Source organism: Trematosphaeria pertusa (genome assembly GCF_010094035.1).
Source record: "Trematosphaeria pertusa strain CBS 122368 unplaced genomic scaffold BU26scaffold_7, whole genome shotgun sequence".
NCBI lineage: Eukaryota > Fungi > Ascomycota > Dothideomycetes > Pleosporales > Trematosphaeriaceae > Trematosphaeria > Trematosphaeria pertusa.
The window spans coordinates 84,764-107,188 of record NW_022987218.1 but is presented as its reverse complement, the minus strand read 5'-3'; the positions used below and the strand labels follow the sequence as shown (position 1 = coordinate 107,188).

General features: G+C 55.3%; 10 protein-coding genes across 10 annotated transcripts; 5 read left to right on the top strand and 5 right to left on the bottom strand.

The window, feature by feature from the left end:
* The first annotated feature begins 925 nt into the window (after nt 1-925).
* BU26DRAFT_302584 (uncharacterized protein) lies at nt 926-1,976 on the top strand. Its single transcript, XM_033821805.1, has one exon. The coding sequence runs from the start codon at nt 1,146-1,148 to the stop codon at nt 1,806-1,808; it is 663 nt and encodes a 220-aa protein (XP_033683633.1). The 5' UTR covers nt 926-1,145; the 3' UTR covers nt 1,809-1,976.
* Nucleotides 1,977-2,043: 67 nt separating this feature from the next.
* On the bottom strand, nt 2,044-3,142 carry BU26DRAFT_302572 (uncharacterized protein). The gene is made up of 2 exons (XM_033821803.1): nt 2,845-3,142; nt 2,044-2,789 (listed from the first exon to the last, which is right to left on the bottom strand). Exons 1-2 carry the CDS (start codon nt 2,937-2,939, stop codon nt 2,144-2,146), a joined length of 741 nt encoding a protein of 246 aa, XP_033683632.1. The 5' UTR covers nt 2,940-3,142; the 3' UTR covers nt 2,044-2,143.
* Nucleotides 3,143-3,938: 796 nt separating this feature from the next.
* BU26DRAFT_302588 (uncharacterized protein) lies at nt 3,939-5,356 on the top strand. The gene is made up of 2 exons (XM_033821806.1): nt 3,939-4,156; nt 4,213-5,356. Exons 1-2 carry the CDS (start codon nt 4,087-4,089, stop codon nt 5,184-5,186), a joined length of 1,044 nt encoding a protein of 347 aa, XP_033683631.1. The 5' UTR covers nt 3,939-4,086; the 3' UTR covers nt 5,187-5,356.
* A 143-nt stretch (nt 5,357-5,499) lies between these two features.
* On the bottom strand, nt 5,500-9,289 carry BU26DRAFT_302577 (alpha/beta-hydrolase). The gene is made up of 2 exons (XM_033821804.1): nt 6,847-9,289; nt 5,500-6,792 (listed from the first exon to the last, which is right to left on the bottom strand). Exons 1-2 carry the CDS (start codon nt 9,125-9,127, stop codon nt 5,813-5,815), a joined length of 3,261 nt encoding a protein of 1,086 aa, XP_033683630.1. The 5' UTR covers nt 9,128-9,289; the 3' UTR covers nt 5,500-5,812.
* A 1,614-nt stretch (nt 9,290-10,903) lies between these two features.
* Nucleotides 10,904-12,050, top strand: BU26DRAFT_564331 (uncharacterized protein; the record flags this gene model as incomplete). The annotated part of the gene is made up of 2 exons (XM_033833274.1): nt 10,904-11,410; nt 11,514-12,050. 2 exons carry the CDS (start codon nt 10,904-10,906, stop codon nt 12,048-12,050), a joined length of 1,044 nt encoding a protein of 347 aa, XP_033683629.1.
* BU26DRAFT_518845 (60S ribosomal protein L6-B) lies at nt 12,044-13,291 on the bottom strand. The gene is made up of 3 exons (XM_033828906.1): nt 13,157-13,291; nt 12,662-12,997; nt 12,044-12,611 (listed from the first exon to the last, which is right to left on the bottom strand). The coding sequence occupies exons 1-3, from the start codon at nt 13,268-13,270 to the stop codon at nt 12,459-12,461; spliced, it is 603 nt and encodes a 200-aa protein (XP_033683628.1). The 5' UTR covers nt 13,271-13,291; the 3' UTR covers nt 12,044-12,458.
* Nucleotides 13,292-13,472: 181 nt separating this feature from the next.
* BU26DRAFT_426493 (uncharacterized protein) lies at nt 13,473-15,037 on the top strand (the record flags this gene model as incomplete). The annotated part of the gene is made up of 4 exons (XM_033823672.1): nt 13,473-13,523; nt 13,581-13,653; nt 13,700-14,213; nt 14,479-15,037. 4 exons carry the CDS (start codon nt 13,473-13,475, stop codon nt 15,035-15,037), a joined length of 1,197 nt encoding a protein of 398 aa, XP_033683627.1.
* Nucleotides 15,038-16,673: 1,636 nt separating this feature from the next.
* Nucleotides 16,674-17,306, top strand: BU26DRAFT_504797 (uncharacterized protein; the record flags this gene model as incomplete). Its single annotated transcript, XM_033826803.1, has 3 exons — nt 16,674-16,869; nt 16,971-17,127; nt 17,183-17,306. The coding sequence occupies 3 exons, from the start codon at nt 16,674-16,676 to the stop codon at nt 17,304-17,306; spliced, it is 477 nt and encodes a 158-aa protein (XP_033683626.1).
* A 281-nt stretch (nt 17,307-17,587) lies between these two features.
* On the bottom strand, nt 17,588-19,192 carry BU26DRAFT_426020 (glycoside hydrolase family 7 protein; the record flags this gene model as incomplete). The annotated part of the gene is made up of 4 exons (XM_033823655.1): nt 17,588-18,109; nt 18,163-18,440; nt 18,492-18,984; nt 19,115-19,192. The coding sequence occupies 4 exons, from the start codon at nt 19,190-19,192 to the stop codon at nt 17,588-17,590; spliced, it is 1,371 nt and encodes a 456-aa protein (XP_033683625.1).
* Nucleotides 19,193-20,719: 1,527 nt separating this feature from the next.
* On the bottom strand, nt 20,720-21,502 carry BU26DRAFT_302405 (uncharacterized protein). Its single transcript, XM_033821802.1, has 2 exons — nt 21,050-21,502; nt 20,720-20,936 (listed from the first exon to the last, which is right to left on the bottom strand). Exons 1-2 carry the CDS (start codon nt 21,408-21,410, stop codon nt 20,905-20,907), a joined length of 393 nt encoding a protein of 130 aa, XP_033683624.1. The 5' UTR covers nt 21,411-21,502; the 3' UTR covers nt 20,720-20,904.
* Between the last annotated feature and the right edge of the window lie 923 nt (nt 21,503-22,425).

The following is a 22,425-nucleotide window of genomic DNA, read 5'->3' as shown; positions in this document are numbered from 1 at the left end:
CGCGCTCCAGATTTCTTGTTTCGACCGGAGAAACCTTCTGCCGAAAGGCCGGCCCAGCCTTTCACCGCTGGACGTCCTTAGTTTTCTTAATCTTAAAGCCAGACGTATTGGCGCAGTTTCTGACTCGCCCGGCTACAAGACATTCAAGAGCACATCCCAGACGTGTTTCCTAGACTCTACCAATATTCCAGTCACGTGCCGGAACGTCGTCACCCATTCACAGTGGAATCGACCACCCGTCCGGCCTTGGCAGCCATCGATGTGCCTGGCAGGAAGGTCACCAGCAATGGCGACGGATTCCGGGATGGTAGTCTTGAGCAATCAGCTTGGATTGAATCCGAAGAAAGAGATCGAGGCTGGTTTTGCAAGAAGACCGCCCGCAGGAGGAGCCGAATGGATCAACCTGGATAACAAAATCGCGATTACATTAGAGAAGACAAGCATGGCCGGGCTGCCTGCCCATCGTGCGCGTGTTGCTGGTGTCGATGACGAATACAATACCAGAGAAGGGATTAAAAGACGTGGAGATCCCAAAGTCAAAGAGTCGTACGAGGTACAGCTGCTGAGCGCAAGGCTCGGTACGGGTATGTCAATCTCTGTGTCTCTTGGGCGAATTTCCCAGCCAACTGCTTCAGGGCCCGATATCTGCCTAGAAGTCAACATGGGTAATTCACTAACCCAATGAAATTATCATTTCTCAATTAGGCAATCCATCAGTGAACCTCTGAGTGACTTAGCAGAACGGAATTTAGATTCCTTCGAGGCACTTCCATAGGCGTAGATTAGGAGGGGGCATGCCACTTGGCAGGGGAGCAAACACTGAGCAGTGAATGCCCACCTAACCACGCAGCACCCAAAAAGCGCGCGCACGCGAACTTAGTGAATCATTGATTTGTTGTTGCTCGCTGTCCATGCGCCTCTAAGCATCGCTACGCGTTCGAGAAACACATTATCTGTTCACCAGCTATGTAGCCTCCGCCCCAGAATTTCCCTTGTCCTTCCACCTCTCTACCTCTTTACTCCAACAACACTACTACTCACTACTTCACATTATCGCCTACCTCTATCCGCACCCTCAATCTTAAACGCCACCAAAAGCCCTTCGCAGGGCACATGACCGGAAAGCACAATCTCACATCAGCGCAATGTGCCACAAACTCTTCCAGATACACGCCTGTGGCCATACAAAAGAGGTCTGCACCACGCCATGTCCGCACGCCTTAGCAACCGCGTATTACGCCTCCACCACGCCAGCAGACCCATTCTCGGACGCCGCGTCTTCGCCCACGACACCGCGGTACCCTTCGGCTCCGTCGTCCGCCTCGCCAACAGCGGGAGAGTTTGGCCCATTACCACAACTTGTCGCCAAAGCCCGGTCCGCCGTCAACAGCCTGCCTTCTCAATGCGACCGTGATCAACCTCCTACGGCCGATCCAACATCTCCACACTCCGTAATCTCCAATCATCCATCTCCGCTACGCTCAAATCCCACCACCTCCCTCGTACTTCCCAACTCCGCAGGTGGCGAACCCGAACTCACGGCCAACTTTTGCCCCTACTACTTCAGCCGGTACCTCACGCCCTCTAAAACTCCCTGTCTAAAGTGCTATATGCGCCCTGATTGGACCAACACGCGCCAGCGCTGGATGACGTGGTACCGGATCGAGCACCCGGGGACAAAGCCGGAGGATCTGGCAAGTTTGGCGGGCGTGGAGGGGATTCCGGGGCGCGTAGGGCTGGTGAATGTTTTTGCTGAGATGCAGAGGTTGGGGAGCGTGAAGGCGGCGCAGAATGCGTCCCAGCGGTAGAGTGGGGATAGGGGAAAGAATCCTCTTAGAAGGTGGACTGAATACGAGGAACGGGATGGAAAAGATGGTCGGACAAGGGATTTGTGATGCGCTTGCAACGTGGAAGACCAAGGTACCGTGCTCATGGAGCAGCATACCGCAAGACGAAAATGCCGTGAGTATTGCCCGCCCGGCCCGGGGGAATGGGCAAAGAACTTAAAACGGAATATATGCCCGTCCATACAGCCTACGTATACCAACGCGCCTCTTCCTTAGAACGTGATTCCAAAACTTTTTCGTGAATATCTCATCAAGTATGGCGTACTGCTCATGCTATTGCCCATGCTAACTTTGATCTACAAAAAGTCGTATGGCGGGTTCCCGTGTATCATTTGCCAGTCGATATCCAGTGTGCTTTTTGCTTGCATCTCCTTCGTTCCTTCCACTAGATCATGCTTAGTAACCTCGCCAGGGCCATCAATGCACAGAATCTTAAGCCCAGGAAAGAACCTCGTGTAGTCAAGATTAATACCCTTCCACTTCGTCATCCAAGATTCTTTTGTCATCCAGTTTTGCCCAAATACGCTCTGGATGGCCCTCAGGCTCGCTTGCGGCAGTCTGTTCTTGTCTTCAACGAACCTCCGCATGACATGGACGCTCTGGAAGGCCCAAGTGTTCCATTGATATGGGAGTAAGGCGGTGTCCTGGTAGAAGTCCCTGGAAACACTGTTCAATACCTGCAGTCCTCGCAGAGCTTCTCGTTGTCTCCCAGAAAGCCGGGTGGTGAAGGGGTTGCAGTCAGTTGGATATCGGGTGCAATGGAATCCTGCCAAAGGCCTGCTTTCTAGTCGGCGTCCGATCTTGGCTTTGGGACTGATTTTGTAGGCATGGCCCCCGAACTGTATGTAGATGACGTGTGAGCTGAGCACTAACTCATAGATTCTTAAACGGAGTTCTGCCGGGAGCCGAAAGAAGAGACATGATGTCTGATTTCTTCTCCAGCTACATGCAGTGTCAGCGTGGAATAGCAACCGTATGATGATAGGGGATGCCGCACATTGCTGCTTGTGGAGATCGGCGGGTCAAGTTTTGGAGCGAAGACTCGCGGCGCGCTGGAGGCTCCGTCTTTCGGTTGCGCTTGGCCTTCGGCATGTCGAACTGTGTGTGATCCGCCTAGCCGTCAACCGTTCGAATTGCGAGGAGCGTAAGGGTTCCATATAGTTGATGATGGGAATCTTCCGATATCTAGGCAACCGCAGGTGCGCTTGCCTTGAATGGTTAGCGCAAATTAATTTTCGCCATCATCCTCCATTTCCTCAGCCTTATTACTCTGCTCTTCATAGTCGCCTATGCACGAGGTCCAAAACAATATAGCATGTTCGGATGGTGGTCGCAATCCTGAACACCTCCCGCCATTGGGTTGTACCAATATTCTTGACTTTCTTGGCGATCGATTCCGCGGCGTCACCAGCAAACTCCCGCTCTGGGCTCTTGTTCACACACGATGACCTCCATGGCTACGCCCCGTATGTCGTCGGATAAGTCGGCACTATATATATATGCTTCATGGGACCCCGGCTCCCGTCCGCCATGGCGGTCTCCCTTTGACCTTCCTGATCGCTTCTCCTCTTTGTCTTCAAGAGGAACAACTACCCAATGACCTTCCCAGTTCCAATGCGACGTGTCACTGTTCCTCCCCATCTACAACCTTGCCGGCAAATTACTGCCTCACGCGGACGGAATCGCGTCGCCAAGGGGTTGGCGACCACCGCCGAGCTCGACTCCGCGTACAGACACATCATCGCCCATCCTTCGACCTGCGAATCATCTCACGTCCCGCCCGTCAGACGCGCAACTGCCCAGCCTCAGCGCCCAGCGAACACGTGATGCTCCAGTCGCAAAAATGCCATCACCTCTCCAGGGACCCGTGGGAACCCTGCTGGAAACCCTCCGCCCCGCTCCCATTTCGAACTGTGCGACTGGATCCGTTATCAGAGACGTAGTTTCGGCCACGTGCAGTGTCTACTCTCCTGATATGGGCTCCTAGTTTTGATGGTTGTTGAGGGCGGAGATGCGGCCTTGGTCGCGCTGAAAGGATCCACAGGCCACCGCCAAGCATCTTGTCTTCTTAGCGGCGGAGGCACATAAGTAAAACTCGTCCGCTCGTCTCTTGGGGAGGCCCGCTGCGTCCTTTTATCCCTCTGCCGTCGCCAGAGCCATGGTTGCGAGCCGGACGGTCGAAAGAAGCGACAACGGGCGATGAAACATCGATGAACGACACCGACACCAACCGTCAAACATGGACGCCCTGTTCGCAATATCAAATTCGCAATATGCAGAATTTCCTAAACGGGAAGCGGCGAAATATAGTAAGCCTGGTTGACTACCCCAGGTCCTGTGGATAGCAGAGCTAACCATCACCCAGCCAAAGGCCTGATAAACCCCTACATTTACGATCCCAACATTCCCGCTGCCATTGTCGGCGCCATCGTCATCCCGCTCCTCTCCGCCGTCCTCATCTACCAGTACTTCCGCTATCGGTCATGGTTTTTCTGGGCCGCAGTCATCGGCGTGCTGATGGAGACCATCGGCTTCATCAGCCGCCTCGTCTCCGCAAAGGACGAGCACAACGACTTGCCCTTCCTCATCGCCTTCCTGATGATCTTATTGGCACCCAGCTTCCTCGCCGCAGCCTGCTATACAGCTTTTAGCCGAGTAGTCTGGTTCTCCTGTCCCGCACATGCCCTCTCTTTCAAAGCTCTATGGTGCTTCCCCCGCTGGATCACTCCGACCTTCGTAATCTTTGACCTCTTCTCCTTCGTCATCCAACTCGTAGGCGCCAGCCAGATCTCCAACTCCTACGACCACGACGACTCCCCTCTGCGCAGCATCGAGGAGTCGGAGAAGAAGATGGTGGCCGGCCGCGTGATCCTCGTGCTGGGCTTAATACTACAGCTCTCCTGCTACCTCACCTTCGCCATCATCGCTCTCCGCTATTTCGTCATCAGCTTGCACTGGCGTGCCAACGACCTAGGAGATTGGAAAATGTGGCGTCGTCTCTCCTGGATGATCAACATTGCTGCTGGGCTGATCACTCTCCGCGCCATATACCGTACCATGGAGATACCGCTCGACAAGGGCTCGGGGCTGCGTTATTTACAGCAGCATGAGTGGTGCTTTTGGTGCTTTGACGCGTTGCCCATTGCGGCCGTGTTGGTGGTGATGGCGGTGTGGCATCCGGGGAGGTACCTGCCCAGGACCTATACCAGTTGGGTTCTGGATAAGAGGAAGGCTGTACAGGAAAAGGATGAGTTGAGGCCGGCGAGCGTGGTGTCCGACGTCGAACTTCGGGAGTTCACGCCGCGGGACTTTGGGGGCGGCGTTGGCGTGAGGGTCTAGCAAACAAAGAGGAATCGTGAGGAGAATAAAGGCGGAGAAAAGAAGGCCCAGAGGGCCAGAGGGAGTGCTCTAATGTATGATACCATTGCATGGCCGGCGTTGTGGGAATGTACCTTGAATTCAACAGGAACCGCTTTTGATTACTCCCCGTAGCAGTCTACAGAGATCATGCGACAAACGTAAGGTATATGTGATCATGTACATATAGCATAGCGCTCGTCCAAGTCAGTCACAAACAACATCGCCATTTTGACATGTCTATATGTCCATGCAGAACAAGGAACTTAGTATCACGTACCAGCTCCGAGGATCCCGAGGATCAAAGAAACGTGCCAATCCATGTACCACCAATCGAGGGTATATCCGCTAAATCAAGGGAAGAAGCGAAGAAACAACAGAGATGGGGGAAGAGAAACAGAAGAAGTAGCTAGAGGATTAAAGAAGTTAGACAAAAGAAATGAAGAAGATGAAGGAGAAGGGGTAAGAATAGGTAGCGCGTTGGGAAAAATCATCAAAACCCAAGGTCCAATCCTTCGTCCATCAAATAGTGCGTCGTTTCCGTGGTCCTGTCCCAGTCGTCAAAGATGCATTTCTAGATCAAGTCGACCGACTCGCGTCATGTTCGGTCAAGGCGTCGTCTCGTGTCCGTGCCGTGAAGAAAGATTTCGCAGCCTGTCCGTCGTCCGCTTCCTCGAAATACTCCGCTCGCCGTTCGTTTTGCCCTGCACCACGGCAGTCCAGTCCTCCCAGTCGCTCGCCATCTCCGTAAGCACGTTGCCCATGACCTGCGCGCTCGCCATGAGGCCGTGCTGTTCGCCCTCGAGGATCCTAACCTCGCATTTCCGCATTAGGCGACCGAGCCACCGGACGTTGTCAACAGGGACACGCGAGTCCTTGCTGCCGTGGTGTATGACGACGGAGCGGTTGATGTCTTCGTACCTGAAGCCAATTGTCTGCTTGGTCTCCAAGCATACAATGAGGTCGGTCGCCGGGTTTGCATTGGTCGTAGCACGGTCCCAGATAGCAAAGGTAAGTCGCTCGTCGAATTCCTGCTGCCGCTGGCGCTCGACTTGGGTAAGAGCTTCCTTCATCCTCTTAGCCTTCTCGTAGTTCGGGTCTGCGGGGTTGGCTAGCGCGAGAGACATGGAGCTGGCATTTGGCAACACCTGGTCCATGAGCATCATCGACTCCCGCCGCGACTCCTTAAACTGCGGTCGCTGGGGCTGCTGCTGCGGCGGCGGCGGCGGCATAGCTTGCGGGCTGACGCTCTTCCGCTTCGTCTTGGGCGAATTTTTTGGTCCGGTACGCTGCAGGCTTGCGCTTGTGGCGCTGAGAAAGGTGGAATTGGCGACTTTGAGGAGGGACGGAGGGAGAGCGCGCAGAAAGCGCTGAGATCGAGGGAGCTGCTGCGTGGGTGGCTGGTCCTGGCTGATGCCGATGGGTGCCATCTGTGATGGCGGTATCCAAGGTGCGAGCAAGTGCACACGTCCACGGATATGCTGCGGCATGCGTAGCGATGTGGCAAGAGCGTACACAGCGCCAGCCGAATGCGCCAGGAGGGAAAACTTGGTAATCTTCAACGCCTGGCAAATCACAAGAACATCATCTGAGATAATTTAGTCTTTGCACGGCCGAAGCGAAAGGGAGGGTAATGGCATACCTGGCCAGCTTAGAGGGGTGCCGTTGGGATCAACTTGGCTTCCCCCAATTCCAGGACGATCCGGGGTGATCAGCCTCAACTTCAGAGTCAGGGCCAGCTGGTCGTAGAAGGCCATGACATATCTTGTCAAGCCCATGCCAACGCAGACGAAGACAGCGAAGCCTTGCGGATCTCCCACTTCTGAGAAGAAAATGATGCGTCCTGTTTGCGGGTGGCGTATCCTCTGCGATAGGCGCGGCGAGTTGAGATATCCTTCGACATCAATATCGATTGAATCTGCGCTGGCAGGGCGCTCTTCGATGACCGGGTGCGGGGGTCTCTGGACGGGCAAGGCCTTCGCAGCGGCCGCCGCATTTACGGCATCGACCTTGTCGTTGTGCGCTTTCTCTGCCTTGGCGGGCAGGTCGGGGTGCGACCATCGTTTCTTCTTGAGCGTGGGGCGATGCTGGAGGCTGTTCGATGCCGGCGACGGGGCCATGCTGAGCGAGTGGTGTCGAGTGGTAATCTCCTCGCTGGCGGAACGGAATGACCTCTCGCTCACAGCGCCACTGGTGACACTTGTGGAATGCTTGTGCGCCGTGTTTGCACCCATGATTATCGAGTGTGTCGTCTTGCGGCCCACTGCAGATCGTCCTCCCACCGCGAGCGAGTGCGCGCGCCGCGGCGGTGTCCCGCTGGACGAAGTTTCCCTGCTCTTGAGCGACGCGTTGCTGCTGCTCGGAGCGGCGGGCGACGCTGGCGCTGTCTGTTCGAGAGTGCGAAGCGCAAGCCTGTAGTCAATCGGAAGCGGGGTAATATCGTCACCATCGTTCACCGTCAGGCTTCTGGTCCGTGAGTGGCCCTGCCTCTTGGGCGTTTCGCGGGCTTCGCGCTTTTCTCTGCTTTCTGGGACGCGGGACGTCCTCCTTTCAGGCGGCGTGGGCTGCATTGTTATCCCCAGGACCTTGTGAGCTTTCGCGGGGTCCTGCACCCGTTTTTCAGACAGGCTTGATACAGATGAGGTTGGGGACGGCTCAGCGCTCGCAATTGGTGAAACGCGCGCGACGCCTGAAGAAGCCCCTGCAGCAACACCCACAGGAAGCTTGCCGGCTATTTTGTCGCGCAGCATCTTCTGCTTCCTTAGCTCTCGAATCCTGCGGGCGACTTCGTCTTCTTCTGCCTCCAATTCCTTGAGAATTTTCTCCTTTGCCGTCAGCTCCTGATCCACATTTTCATCTTCCTCCGGAACGGTGTTCGTTTTGTACGAGTCATGGCGGCTAGTCTTGCGGCTATGGCTCCTCCTGCCCTTCCGCGAAGGACTTCCCGAGTGCCTCAAGGATGAGCCACGCTCTGGGATCAGGCCCTTCTCCGTGGGACTGCCTCCGTCGTGGCCGTTTAGTAGGCTGATACCGTTTCGAAGCGGGCTCGTGCCTCTGCTCGGGCCTCTACTCGGATATCGCTGCGCGGCGCGAGACGACTCCGCAATCGCCGGCTCCTCCTTGATCACGTCCTCGGAGACCAGAAGCTGTGGCGGGGCCTTTCTCGCAGATTCAGACGACGAGGCAAGCTCTGGCCCCTGTATTGTTGCGCGTTTCCGCTCCGCGTCCTTTTGCCGCAGTCGCTCGCGTGAGCTCATGTACATCAGACTTCTGTGTCCCCTCGCGCTGCGCTTGCTCTCGGAAGATGTCCTATTGCTGCCGTTGGAGACCTGCCTAGGAAGGCCGGCCTCGATGCTAATGTTCCCAATGCTGCTTATCGAGCGTGCGGAGTGAGTTGAATGAATGGATGCCGAACTCCCTCCGGTTCTGCTCATGTAACTCCTCAGCGAGTTCTCCTTGTCCTTCTTCTTGGGCGCCGTTATCGGCGACAAGCCCGATGGCGGCTTTGCCGTGCGGATGACGGGCGGCTCGCATGCGTCGTCGGGATAGAGGTGGTTCTGGTCCTTCAGGTTCTGGTAGTATGCGGTCGGATCCAGGGCATTGCCCTGCGGCCCGCCAAAGGTTGCACTTGTATGCGGGCTGGCAGGAGAGGACGCGGTCTCGCCGTAGCTGGCGGGCAGGTTCTCGAAGTGGTTGTGCGCGGAGACGGAGATGGCCGAGAGCTGGTCGATAAGGGAGGAGATGACCTCGGGTGAGGCCGTCTGCGTGCGGATGTAGTTGGGCGAGCGCTTTTTGGGGCGGATGTCGGTTGGCACTGAGGGCAGCGAGCTGCGGCGACGCGAGAGCAGACCGTGGATCGGGGTGGATTTGGCGTCAGCGGGGATGCTAGGGACGGGCGGAAGCTGCTGTGGTTGGACGTCCATTTTGCCTGTTTACAGCTCGAGGCCGTACGCAGCAAACTCGTCGCTGTCCCGACGTGTGCACGCGTCGCGCGCGATGTGACGGATGTGACTGTGCAGCAGTAGTGGTGGAGATCAGTGCATGTCTTCATGCGAACGGCCGTTGCCAGGCTGGCGGACGCGTTGGCGTGCGCGCAGCGCTGTTGACGTCGGGCTGCCGGAGGGAAACGCCTGCGACGGCGGCGGCGACGGTGATGGTGATGGTGACGGCGAGGACGAGGCAGACGGGCAGACGGGCAGACGAGATTCTGCGCGCGCCGTGCAAATCATACACAGGGGAACTCCCGGGCTAGGGGTGAGGCCGTCGAGGTCCCCCGGCCGGCGACGCTTCGCTTCTAGGCGGCGCCCACTCCAGCGAGCTAATTGCAGCCGGCCGTGCATCTGACTGGCTGGGAGGCCGAGTGCATCGCTGTCATAGAAGCCTCTTAAGTACACACATTGCCGCGGTGGGCAGGCACGGGTTTCTTTCGGGGCGCTGCTTCCCCTTTGAGAGTCAATATTTGCCTGTATCGTACCTGCCTCTTCCTCGGAGACAATTGGACATGACCACGGCTTACAGTGCTCCCCTCTTCCTCTTCAGCACCCCGCGTCTCCCGCGCCCGGCTTACTACTGTATGGGAATAGTTTGGACCGTCCCGCCAGTAACAGCCCGCAGCGGATATCGTGCAGCACTCATGCAGGGAACCGAACTTGCAGCTGCAACGAAGCCGTCGGAAGCTTACCACGGTAACTACCTCCGGAGGTACTACCAGCACACCCACCAGCGCATCTCCTGAGGCCTTCAGCTTGTGGCGCCTGCGCTGCAGTGAGGCGAGCTCGGAGAATTTCCACACGGGACCCACTCGACGAATAGAGGCCCGCGAAACACTCAATCAGGGACAGAAACAATGCCGAAGCGAAACACACGCAATGCGACTCGCCTTTTGTCAGCATGACCTGATCGCCATCCATCGGTGAGCCAGAAGAAGCAGCAAGGCAATGCGTTGCTAAAACCCCTGATGAGCCCCTAGAAGGACGGTCGCCACCAAAAAAACACGACGCCGCAACGGTTCCGCGAGTCAAGGAAAGAACCGTCCAGCCCGAGGGGATGCAGTCCACAGTATTCACAAGCACAGGTGCCATATCCTCCACGATAGATACCCTTTGTATCTGCAGACGAACACTATTGATACTGGCCTTGCTTTGCCGGCCCAGAAGCCGTCAGATGGCCGCTCCGGCTGGACATTGACGGCGTCTCTAGCCGCACGCCAAAGGGATTACCATAAGGCCACTCCGCTTTACCCTATCGTATTCTCCAGGACAACGCGGATGAGCTAGAACCTAAGGAAGAGGAACGCGCCTTCGATCAGTAGTAGGTCCTACTCGCCAAAGCCCGGGAACTCCGCTGGACGTCTATCAATTTCCCAACAACCCCCAAACACGTTTCATGCACCTGCCCATCCCCATATAACATGCCGACTAACGGTTGCGCGTCACCTAGACACGTTTGACATAGGCGCCGAACCCTGTCTGATAGCTCCTCGGCTGCGGTTGCGGTCCGTGAACGTTGCATGAGCAGGGCGGGGATCTGGCACCACTACGTCATCGGATGGCGCATTCCAAGCTTCAACACCATGAAACATATCATCAACCTTACTTACGCTTCATGATATCCACTCTTCGCCCTACGCACTCATACTTCTCCTCAAACGTCGCAGAACCTGTCGTGGACTTCTTGAGCGATTGAAGACGGTCGACACAATGTCGCTCTCCTCCCTCTTAGCACCCGTAACACTTCCCATCGCATCACTCTTTGCAATTCCCATGCTCTCGTCATGGTCCACATCCCTCAACCTCATCTTTTTCTCCTTGACATGGACTACAGTCGCCATGACCTACTCTCCCCTCCAACTCGAATTCTTCGTGCCGCTGTTCTTGCGCACCTTCCTCTACCTGCTCCCCTCCGCGCTATTTCTACTGTTTGACCTGGGTGTACCAAGTCTCGCCGTCGAGCTAAAAGCGCAGGGCACCTACGGTCTGCCGGGAAAGCAGAAGGGTGGAGCTGCCAAGATTAGAAGGGTAGTCGCATGGAGCTGCTTCAATGTGCTGCTCGCTGTGGCAATCCAAGCGGGCATCGAGTTCTTGGTGACGGACGTCTTTCGGGTGCGCAGTCTACTCTTGATCAAAGGGAGCGCCTGGTCCCTCAACCACCTTCCGAATCCTTGGTCTCTATTCAAGCATTCGGTCCTCGGACTTCTATCAAGAAACGTAAGTGCACAGCAGCCTGGAGCGCTTTGGCCGCTTAACGTGAACATCGTGGGCTGGAGATACACACAGTCATTTGGGATGAGAAGACTGACCTAGCGCACAGATCCTCCAATACTACATCCACCAACAAATCCTCCACTCCCCTTCCGGCGGTGCCCTCGCACACTGGCATCAAACATGGCATCACAGTATCTACGTCCCCTACTCCTTCGTCGCAGCCTACGATCACCCAGCCTGTTACCTCCTCCACCGTTTTCTGCCGCTCTACCTTCCCGCTATCGCGCTCCGCTTCCATATCATGACCTACCTCCTGCTCCTCGCGCTCTCTTCCCTCGAAGAAGTCTTCGTATACTCCGGGTACAACGTCCTGCCGTCGACGATCATGCTGAGAGGTATGGCTCGGAGGGCCGACGCGCATATGATGAGCCAGGGCAAAGGAAACTTTGGTCCGCTTGGTGTCCTGGACTGGATGCATGGAACAACATTAGGGGCTGACGTTATGGACGACTTGCAAGACGAAATGGAAAAGCACCACGTGCAGGAGCGATCGGGAAGGGCGATCAATGAGGCTGGTGACACCGCCAACGGCATCGCGGGGAAGTTGAAGGGAAAAGCAAAAAGGGGGCGAGGGAAGAAATGAACGGTGCTGGAGGGAATATCTTCACAGTGTGGGGGGTATGATAGGCCTGGGCGCGCGGTCCGGCTGATTCTTTCTGAGTGATATTTTCTATGATACCCTCACATCTCATTCGTTCTGCCGTAGTCGCGGCACAAGTATTTGGAGGAATATCAGGTCTATTACAGGTGATCAGCTTTCCTGGCATGCCTGAATATTGAGTCATTGTTGCCGTCGGCATGACATCACAGCAAGCACCGTGCCGGACATTCACTTTTGGACCGTTTCGAATTCGCTTGCCTGTTACAAGGTCGTAGAAGAAAATGCAAATCGGACCCTCCATGAAAAGAAGTGCCTGCTATTTCGGCTGCGGCGTGCCGGAGTCGTCCTTCATCCCATGCACTGAACGCCAAATGCCCGTCTATCCCCCATCTAGAAGACCATCGTGTGTGGCCTGTCCGACTTGCGGAGGCTGAAGCTGGCGCTGAGGTAGTCGAGTAGGTGAGCCTCCTTCTTGATGTTGGCGATGAGCGCCTTGTCAACGGCCTTCTGGTCCTCCACGCGGTCCTTCGAGGTCTCTTTCTTCTGTGTGATTGTTAGCTTTATCCCCCCTTGTTGTGCCAAAGACCACCCACCTCAGGCTTCTCGCCCTGCTTGAAGAAAGCATCTTCTCCCGGCTTCTTGGTCGGCTTGTCCTTGGTGAAGAAGCCTGCCTCGCTCGCCTTCTTCATGACACCATCATCCACACCGCTCAAGTCCACCTTAGTCGATGTCGCGATAACATATCGGGCGTTTACCCTTCGCAGGGGGACGCCATTGATTTTGAACGGGCCGGTGACAAGGAGAACGCCCTGGTCGAGGTGTTTGAGGAGGACGACACGCTTACCGCGGAAGCGACCAGCGAGGAGGATGACGACGGTGCCGGGCTGGAGAGACGGGCGAACCTTGGTCGGGCGAATGGACTTGCGAGCCTAGAGTCACAGTTAGCAGAGTTCCAATTTGAGTTCTAATCGCGCGATGAGAATCTGAGCGCCTCCGCATCGCTGCAAGAGATGTCCTCAACTCTTCGCGGGCTGCAGCGAGCATCCTCTTCTCTTAATTCGACCGTATTGTCGCCGGCGACAACGTACCTTCCTCGGGACAGCGACGTCCTCAGCAGGATAGTACTTGCTAGCCTTCTGAGACGCGTGCGGTATCGACCGCTCGCCCTTGCCGAACTTCTTCGTTGTAGGTTTGTCGGCCATCTCGGATTGTGGTGTCGTCGAAAGGTTGGCCGTGGAGGTGGTGATGGGCTCGTGGAATTTGGATGTGTGCGCGGCTTGGCAGTTCGGTACGGTGAAACTATGGGCCGTGTTAGTCAGCCGCAGCTCCCCCGAACTACGGTAGGCAGCTCCGCCTGCAGCACAAGCTCGCCTCTTCCACAATACACAACACACACTTGCGAACATGTCTATTCAACCGCTGGTCACGTTCAAGGCCGGGCTGTGCGAGCTTACTGTGAGCATTTCGCACCCAGAAATCCTTCAAGCTCCTCTAACCCGCTGACCGCCGCAGGGCAGCTCACCAAACCAGAAAGTCAAGCCGCAGCAGACGCCCGGCTACGTATACCTATACCAAGGAGACGATGGTTTGTGCCACGCGTACCTGATAACCATTCCTGCTAATACCGCCAGACTTCGTCCACTTCTGCTGGCGACCGCGGGAGAACGCCGTCGATCAGGGCGATCTCGATCTCATCATGATCCCCGGCGACGGTTCCTTCATGCCCTACACCGGCTCCGATACGGCAGCAGATTCGGATAATGTCCGCTCTCCGACCGACGGCCGGATATTCGTCCTCAAATTCAGCTCCAGCTCTCAGCGATACCTGTTCTGGATGCAGTCCAAATCACAGCACCCCAAAGGCGATCCTAGTTGGTTCAGCGCACGGGATCTAGCGATTGGGCAGATTGTCGACCGACTTCTCAATGGAGAGGACGTCGACGTCCAACACGAGCTGGCCCTCGCGGCTAGCCAGGGCCCTGGCGGTGACGACGACGAGACCATGGAGGATGTCGAAGGCACAGATCACTCCGCCAACCGGAACCGACATGGCAGTACGGGAGGTGCAGGGCCCGGGGCAACAGGCGGTGACATCAGAGAAGAGGGCGAAGAGTCGAGAGAAGGCGGTGCTGATGGTGGCCGAGCGTAGGTACCGAACGTCCTTATCATTTCCAGCGTCGTGGCGCGGTCGACTTCACAGGCTTGATGCTGGCGGCGACGGAAGAAGCGGAGGCTACAAAAAGGGACGACTTCCGGTGAGGCGTTTCGGAGCATCAAAATGTCGGACACTGCACGGCTGTGCTACTCATGTGTACCACTAGATAAATAGCATATCATGTCTTGCATTCGCTCGCCGCGCCACGCCGCTCGCTTCTATCCGGTTCGGAACAATATGCTAACGCTTAGATAGTGCTGCCTCGGGCTCTAGCGACGCCTCCGCTATCGTCCAAAACTTCCTCAACTCTCTCAAATCCGGCAACCTCTCCGGCGGCCAAACCTCCCAAGACCCGTTCACCACGCTCCTCGACCTTCTTCATCCCGGCATCACCGTCCCCGTCATCGAGAAAGCCCCAGACTCCTTCATCGACGTTCTCTGCTCCCATCTCCCGACGACCCTCTTCCTCCTTGAGGCAGAAATCGAAGACGTCGGCGACATCGATCCCAATTCTGAAACCGCGCAGATGGCGATGCAGGCCCTAGATCAAGAGCAGAAGCGAGACGTGCTGAAGAGGGTGGTTACCAGTCCCCAGATGAGGCAGAGTTTAGGCAGCCTAACGGTTGCGCTAAGGGATGGTGGACTGCCAAATGTGAGTTCGGCGCTCAAGATTGATGTTCAAAATGGGGGTTTTGTGAGGGGTGGAGGCATGCCTCTCGGTGGCGGTGATGCGATTAAAGCGTTCTTGGAAGGCGTGAAGGAGACGGTCGAGAAGGAACAAGAGGGCGAGGACGAGGACATGGATACAAGTTGAACAACAAGGCTGAGAGGGAAATTCATCAAAGGAAGATGTATAGATACGAGCGGATAACGGGTTTACGATCTTGCTTAGAGCTGACACCAACTGGTAACGAACCGAGGGGATACTCCTCTTAGGTGGTAAATAGACAGGTATGCAAGAAAAGACCAATGACGTCCACGAATACTCAGCCGCTTGTTGATCGCTGCAGAGATCCAACATTCGCTTCCTGCTGAAGGCTACCGAGAGGGACCACGGGAAAGTTACACAGTTGCTTATATCCTAGAGGCACGAAGCTCGTTAGTGCCGCTTGGTATCTCAAGGCACGATCCTTCCCGCAGCGGGAAAGTTGCACGTGGCTTCCACCTTGCTCTGCTGTTAGCTCGGAGATTCGACGGCTGACTTAATCGCCTATTGGGACTTGCTATCTTCTGCTCAAACGGGAAATGCTGTAGGGAAATCCACCTCAACAGAAATTCGAACTGGGGCCGTCCGTTGGGACGATGCATTCCCCGGCAACTGTTGTACGTTTCCTTAACTTTTACCAACATTCGGAAATTCTATAAGACGAAGGATCTCTTCTCTTTCGGCTTAAAGAGATCTCTTCACTCACTCAGTAAACCTAACAGGTATCTTTCCAGTCAGCGCCACACAGTGATCCGAACGCCGGTCCAGAACGGCTTTATGGACCTCACCACCCGTCCAACAATATCCAGTGCTTGAAAAGCTGGATGGCAATGTACATGCGAAAGATTTGATGAGCCTCTCTGCTCCCCACTCTATCCGTCGCCTCGCTATCAAAGGTCTTGAGAGACCCACTCCGTCGGCCCAGACGATCGAACCTCCGCAAGGCGTCATCCAATGCGTACGTCGTACGTGCCGTGAAGACGCTAATCCCCGCTACTCTCGACACGGAACGAAGAGCTCGCGCAACTTGCTTGGGAAAGTACAGCTGAAAGTGCAACATTATTGTTGCAACCCCAAGCATTAAGCCGGCCGCAACTCAGCGAGGAGCCTTGCCAAACTTTGGATTCGTGCACTACAGAAGACCCTTGGCGGGGTATCATATCTGCAGCCGTGTCAACGACGCGACATCTGCGTCTGTTTCTCTTGCTTGTGGGCTCGGGCCATGAATCGATCTATCCGGATGCGGGGAAATGGGGGCGCTCGTCAAGTTTGCAAAGGCTGCTGGGCCTCGAAACGACAAGACCCAATCACTAGCGAAGTAGTCTCCTCACTGCAGGACGCATATCAACACGGCACGCTCTGCGAATACGGATCTACTCAGCACCGTATTACCCTAGGCCGGCCTAGAGCCCCGAAGTTTAACGGGAATCGTCTGCTTGACCGTGTCTCCTAAAATTCCCCAGGCCAGCTCCAATGCACGACCTGCCCAGCGTTCCTCCATGAATCCGGCGCCTTGCCCATCCTATACATGTGCCATTTTTGCAAGCTCCCCATGCGAATGCCGTCTAATGATCATTGTCTCTAAAAGGGCCACCTGTCAGTGCCTGATCAGGACCGCATATGGTATTTCCAACTTGCCAGCCGACATGAGCTCCAGCCCTGGGGCGGGTCGCGAGCGCCGTATTGAGAGCTCCCGCCAGCTTCCGATGCCCATTATGAGGACTAAGAGGAGTATTGAAAGCTAATGTCTCGGCCATGGGCTGCACTTTACCTCCGAGGTGTCGACCAGATAATGGACAAAGTTGAGAGATTGATTCGCGCGCCAAAGCCCTCAAGCGACATGCAACCTGCGCCGCGTGACGAGAAGCAACCCACTGGAGGGAATATGAAAAGAAGCGGGGACCACGGCGTTGGCGGCCTTGAAATGTTTGGGCTCGAATGTAAGTCTATATCCGATACGGAATGCCTCCGAGGCTGGGAACGCTGGTAGCATGCGCGTCTCTCAACATCTACGTATCTTACTACTACATCCATGTGTCAGTGGGTTTCATCGCTGCTGACCAGTTTCTTCCGCAGGGACGGCAACTATATAGTCTATGGCGATTAGAAGGCGCTCGCTCTTACGAAGGATACTGCCGCCACATGACGCCAGCGCGTTCTCCCCCTTCAACCAACCGCGCAATTGTATCGACTCCGCAGTACGAGTGCCACGAATACTTCATGTACCTTAAGCCCCTTAACCACACAGTATAGGTGTTTGAGCCGGCCATGTTTAAGAATGACTTCTAAGCGTGACACCATGTGCGGCGAGGATGCTGGCACTGGTGAAATCTTACGAGCCGATAGTACAGGGGGGGATGGGTGGGACGGAAGGTGAAAAGCGAGGAAACCTCGGAGCAAGCAATAGAGGAGTGCATGGCATTCACAGACGACAGTATTCGAAGCGAAGGAGAGTTCCACAGTGGTGTCGTTGTTTCAGGCTGATTTTAGAGTAGTACCAATGAATTTTTCCATTTGAATCATCTATATGCACATCGCCCCTTCGCCCTCTAAAGCAATATACACAAGCGGAAGTATTTGCAAATATTGACAAAGGCGAAAGCTCTAGTACCAAGGCACATGCACCGTCTATCCCAATCCACCATCTAGCAGGTTCATCTATGCAGGTTGAGCAAAAGTGGAGCCAATCGGGCCGAACTTGATGTTGCTGTAGATGACAGTAGCATCGGGCGAGTTCGCCTCGACATCCTCAGGCTTCCCAGAGTCAGTTGAGCAAGTGCCACGGCCAACGCCAGGGGTGGAAGCGTCCTTGTCGGTGGGGTAGGTAGAGTCGAGCCACAGCATGTTGACGGCGTGGTCATCCCATAGCGACATGACGAGCACGTGGCCGCGAGCAAGCGACTCACCCATGGCCTTGAGACCACCGTGGTCCTGGAAGGAGGTCTTGTCCTGGAAAGCGGCCTTCTGGGCGTCGCACCAGGAGTCGGTGATGGAGTTTCCGGTAACACCCTCGATGGCAGAGTCGGAGTTCTTGAACACCTTTCCGTCCTGGATGTAGAAGCGCTTGATCTCAGTAAGGGAGGAGCCGGAGCCGATGAACTGGGTGACGACTGTCATCTTCTTGTTGGTGTCGAGGGTCATGCCCGGACCGTAGAAGTCCTTGACGCCCATGCGGTAGCTCTGTCCAAGCATTAGCTTACTGAGGTCTGTTGGGATGGATAATATTTGCTTACGTTGAAATCGCAGCCGTCCTTGTCACAGACACCACCATAACGGTTGTCGCCATCACCGCACTCATCGCCAGCGCAGGCATAGAGACCAGTTTTGCTGCAAGGGTGGGGCGTGTAGGCGGTGGAGATGGCGTTGGCCTCCCACAGATCCATCTCAGGGCAGCAAGCGCCCAGCTTGCCGGAACCGGCGTTCTTGTCGTTGGGATTCGGCTCCCAGCCGTCAGAGTTAGCAGCTCCGTCGATCCACTTGATGTCGTGGGGGCATTGGGAATCGCAGTAGCCTATGTGAGGTCAGTGACTTGGATTGGGAAGCATTCATTGGTTGAACCTACCAGTTCCGTACTTGGCACCAGCCTTGTTGTTGCCCTTACCCATGCCACCATCAGCAGCCATCTCGACGGTGTACATAGCACCGTTCAAACCGCAAGGAAGCTTGGAGACATCAACGTCGAAGGTGAACTCCTTGCCAACGAGGTTGAACATCTGGTACTTGCTGTCGCTCTCCATGAGGTAGGTACGGGAACCAATATTGGTGGAGTAGGAGCCCTTGGTGACGAACTTTAGAGTAAGAGCATTGCCACTAGCGCTGATACCGTAGGTGCCAGAGTAGTCAGCACCATCAATAGCACAGTTCTTCGCACAGCTAGCACCGTCCGCGCAGGAGGTCGAGTTCCAGGCGTTGCCGTCGTAGCAGTTGGTGTAGCCACTGGTAACGTGGGCCCAACGCCAGTTGGAGTCGAGGGTAACGGAACCAGACTTGGTCGTGCAGCTGCTTCCGCCCGTGCCAGTGCAGGTCTGCCATGACATCTTCGGGTGGGTCTCAGACTAATCGGCACAGTCAGTACATTCAAAAAGAATTTGTACGTTGCACATTCCCCCAGACTCTCTGTCCTGGAAAACCCAGAAAGGAAAATATGAGGAGGCGCAGGACGAGATGGTGGCGCGAAAGTCGTACCTGCTGAGTGCCCACCTGCTGGGCGCTGGCGGCCCCGAAGAGGGAGAGAGAAGCAAGGGCGAGAGTCTTGTACTGCATGGTGGCTGCTGAGCGAAAAACGATCGTGGGATGCTGGAGAAGTCAGGGACGGCTAGGATGGACACCCTTATATAGACCAGCAGGAACCGGAGAATGCTAACAACGGTATATGCACAAGATCTCCCAGGTCTCCTTGGGCTTTGATGGAATCCATCATTGCGAATGTATTGCCACCAATCTCGAGTCGTCTACGGCTCATCGGTCCATCTGGAGTCGACCCTCCTGGACACATATTGAAGACTAGATGAGATTTCTCCTATGGCGGGAGAGGTCCTGGGGTAATCACGGAGATCTGTGCGTCGGCATGCTTACTTCTAGAAGGAAGTGGGTAACGTGACGGCCTAACTATGATATCAAACCCACCTCTAGGGCGTACTCTGGATAAAGTACCTCGGAGCGAATGATCAGTTCGCCCTTAATCAATTAGTGACAGAATGCTGGGCGAACTCCTTCAACTGGAAGCAGTGGCATAGCACGAAGGTACCGGAGAGCTGTGTGCTAGCGGAAGACCTGCTCATAATCTGGATAAGCGCAAAGTTTTGCGTCTTCGAATGCTATTCTTCGTGCTGTGTGCGGCGTTCAGGAGCTCTTGGCCTTTGAAGCAACTCCGGAACCGTATCCAAAATCGGGAGCAGCGTGGAGGTGGATGATACCTGCTAGGTACCTCGAAGATCAGCAGCACGCTTCTCGCCGCTTGTGACGTTTCAGATCCTGGTTAGATTATATTGCGGCGGGTACGCCGTGCTCGATATATTAAAGAAAATTCCAGAAGGTGGTCCAGAGCGAAAAGGGAAGGTGAAGTCGAGCGAAGCCTTGAGGCTCTAACCCTAGTGTCCAGGACGTCGGACCTCGAGCAGTCGTAATGAAGCTTGACCCTATTCAACACGACCGTGGCGTGTGACTGCATCCCCAAGTGACAAAGCCTGTAATGTGAAGTAGCCTCGCTTGTCGGCCCAAGGATGCCTCCTTTCAAGCTGAATCAATGGTACTGGCAATATCAGCGAATCCGCTCCCCATGGCCAGATCTGCGCCGCTCGTCTCATTGCAGGACACCCTATGCCTCAAATTAGACGAAGCCATGCCAAGCGCCCACGCCGGCCGGGCGCGTGCTGCGTTGTATTGATGGTGACGATATAGGTGTGGACCAGCGCCGATAGTTGAAGCTCGGCGTAGAATGGAAGTCTCTCGGAGTTGACGGGACGTTCTTCCTGAGCCAAGTACGTGCACTGGTACAAAGTAAGCCCAGCCTTAAGATCTACATTAAGTGGCTTCGCTCCAAGCACTCGGACGCAAATCTGCATCATACTTTGCCATAGATAGGAGAAGCGCATTGCGATAAGCATCGGCAGCTCAAGAAAATCTCCGCAAGCTACCGCAGCAGTCACACTCCAGTATGAAGCATCCCCGCCGCTGAAGCGCTCCAGTGTCCTTTGCCGCCTTTTGTCATCGGCCGAAGCCTCCAGGAGAAGAGCAGTTCAATACCATGAATTTTGGGCCCGAGCATGAAGTTCGGTCTTGCCCCTGTCCCAAGCCAAGAGTGATGAACGCATTGCCGCGGTGTGGTTGGGCAAGAGGCGGGAGATTGACTTCAGCCTGATCAGGGATCCTGCGGGTAATCTAATATCCGATGGTTCAACAACGACTTTGCACCGTGTCTGGGTCCGCGGACAGGAGTCTCTGGGTGCAATCCAGGTTCCTATGCGCGGCTAGTGCTAACGGACGAATGGCATGTCTTGGTATGCATCTGGTCCGGGTTAATGAATCAGCCGCAATCTTCGTGTAACCATCAGCTTGCCTGGATACTGGTGTGTGGTATATATTCGGCCAAGATCTTAAGAGTGAGGTATATGTACGTACCCATAAGTTTCCGCATCGAAAGCGGCCTCCGTTCTTCGCAGTAGAGTGCTTGAATCAAAACAATCTGCAAACCATTCTGCTCGGGGCGAATGCAATCTGTCTCAGGGGCGAGTGCAACCCCCCTATGGGCGCGAACATTCATCGGCGGGAGGGCAGGAATTCCTTCCCTGTGGAGGCGCGTATGAAAACCTAGTAGACGCGTGATCATGGGCTGTGTGCGGCCGGCCATACTTTCGATCTGACGCGATGGCAGGTGATAGTGACCTGTCCACGGGTCAAATGGCAAATGACAATGCTGACTGCGCGTAGCTCGCGTGAATGAGGATACCCAAATGCCGTGTCCGCAGGCCGACTTCTTCATGCTTGTATGCACCTGAGGTTTCTCGTGATTGAATCCAAGACAATCGAGAGCCTTGGATGGTAAGCTTGGTCAATATATCCAGGGATGCGGCGTGGCGGTGGTGCCTAAGAGACGTGGCGGAGGCGATGTGAGGAAGGCTTCCTCCCACTAGTCTCAAATGGGTATAGTCCATTCATCTCCCAACATCTTCCACTTCAGCGAGAAAACTCCGTGCGCCACCTGTCACACGTCCACTGGAGTCCGAAATCCCGTTACTGTTATACATTGTCATTTTCAGAACCATGTCGGCGTTCACTGAAGTACAGGTTTTTGAGGAGCGGATGAGAAGCAGTAGAAACCCGTCAGTATGAATGCGGACAAGCCTGCTGCCGCGACCAGAGCAAATCTCTTATCTTGTGATCTTGTGACAAGACTCGGCAGCAAGCACGCAATATCCTTTCGCCGGACTTGACCCTAGAATACTTCTGCCACAGCGACGATGACTTCGAAATGCCTGCGAAATCCATCATTGGAGGACATCAGTGCATTTATGCAGTGCTCTCAAGTTCGAATGGATTTTTCAGGTTGAAGGCGTTCAGCACGCTATCTCTAGTTGGGTATCCGGGACAATACTTCCCTACCGCTGACTTTCTTAATCCGTGCTCGCTAGCATGTAGCGTTTCTCTTCCAGAACAACCGCATACACGCGAACACGTGCACCTATACTCCCCTTATGTCCTGTCCCTTCTTGGATACAGCTCTGCCCATCTCACTCCTTTTTATGCTTGTATTCACTCAGGCCCACACATGCGCGAGCCCTGCCTCTTCTCCTCCCCGCACCGGTCTAGCTAGAGGCATTCCATGGCTGTTCTTGCTTTCGTCATTTTCACACCCGTACCGCGCTACACACTACCAAGGGCGCATGCTGCGCCTCCGTACGCTCCCGCAGCTCGGCTTTTGAAATAGGCCTGCTCGACACCGTGGGCTTCTCTTCGCTCACAGTTACCTTCCTTGCCCGCGCGTCCACCCTCATCCT

Coding starts and splice junctions, on each gene's coding strand:
- BU26DRAFT_302584 (XM_033821805.1), top strand. CDS start 1,146: ATGTGCCACAAACTCTTCCAGATACACGCCTGTGGCCATACAAAAGAG.
- BU26DRAFT_302572 (XM_033821803.1), bottom strand. CDS start 2,939: ATGCCGAAGGCCAAGCGCAACCGAAAGACGGAGCCTCCAGCGCGCCGC. Junction 2,790..2,844: donor CGATCTCCACAAGCAGCAAT/GTGCGGCATCCC, acceptor CACTGCATGTAG/CTGGAGAAGAAATCAGACAT.
- BU26DRAFT_302588 (XM_033821806.1), top strand. CDS start 4,087: ATGGACGCCCTGTTCGCAATATCAAATTCGCAATATGCAGAATTTCCT. Junction 4,157..4,212: donor ACGGGAAGCGGCGAAATATA/GTAAGCCTGGTT, acceptor ACCATCACCCAG/CCAAAGGCCTGATAAACCCC.
- BU26DRAFT_302577 (XM_033821804.1), bottom strand. CDS start 9,127: ATGGACGTCCAACCACAGCAGCTTCCGCCCGTCCCTAGCATCCCCGCT. Junction 6,793..6,846: donor CACCCCTCTAAGCTGGCCAG/GTATGCCATTAC, acceptor AAATTATCTCAG/ATGATGTTCTTGTGATTTGC.
- BU26DRAFT_518845 (XM_033828906.1), bottom strand. CDS start 13,270: ATGGCCGACAAACCTACAACGAAGAAGTTCGGCAAGGGCGAGCGGTCG. Junction 12,998..13,156: donor ACGTCGCTGTCCCGAGGAAG/GTACGTTGTCGC, acceptor CTGTGACTCTAG/GCTCGCAAGTCCATTCGCCC. Junction 12,612..12,661: donor AGCAGGGCGAGAAGCCTGAG/GTGGGTGGTCTT, acceptor ACAATCACACAG/AAGAAAGAGACCTCGAAGGA.
- BU26DRAFT_302405 (XM_033821802.1), bottom strand. CDS start 21,410: ATGAAGAAGTCGGCCTGCGGACACGGCATTTGGGTATCCTCATTCACG. Junction 20,937..21,049: donor TTCGATGCGGAAACTTATGG/GTACGTACATAT, acceptor AACCCGGACCAG/ATGCATACCAAGACATGCCA.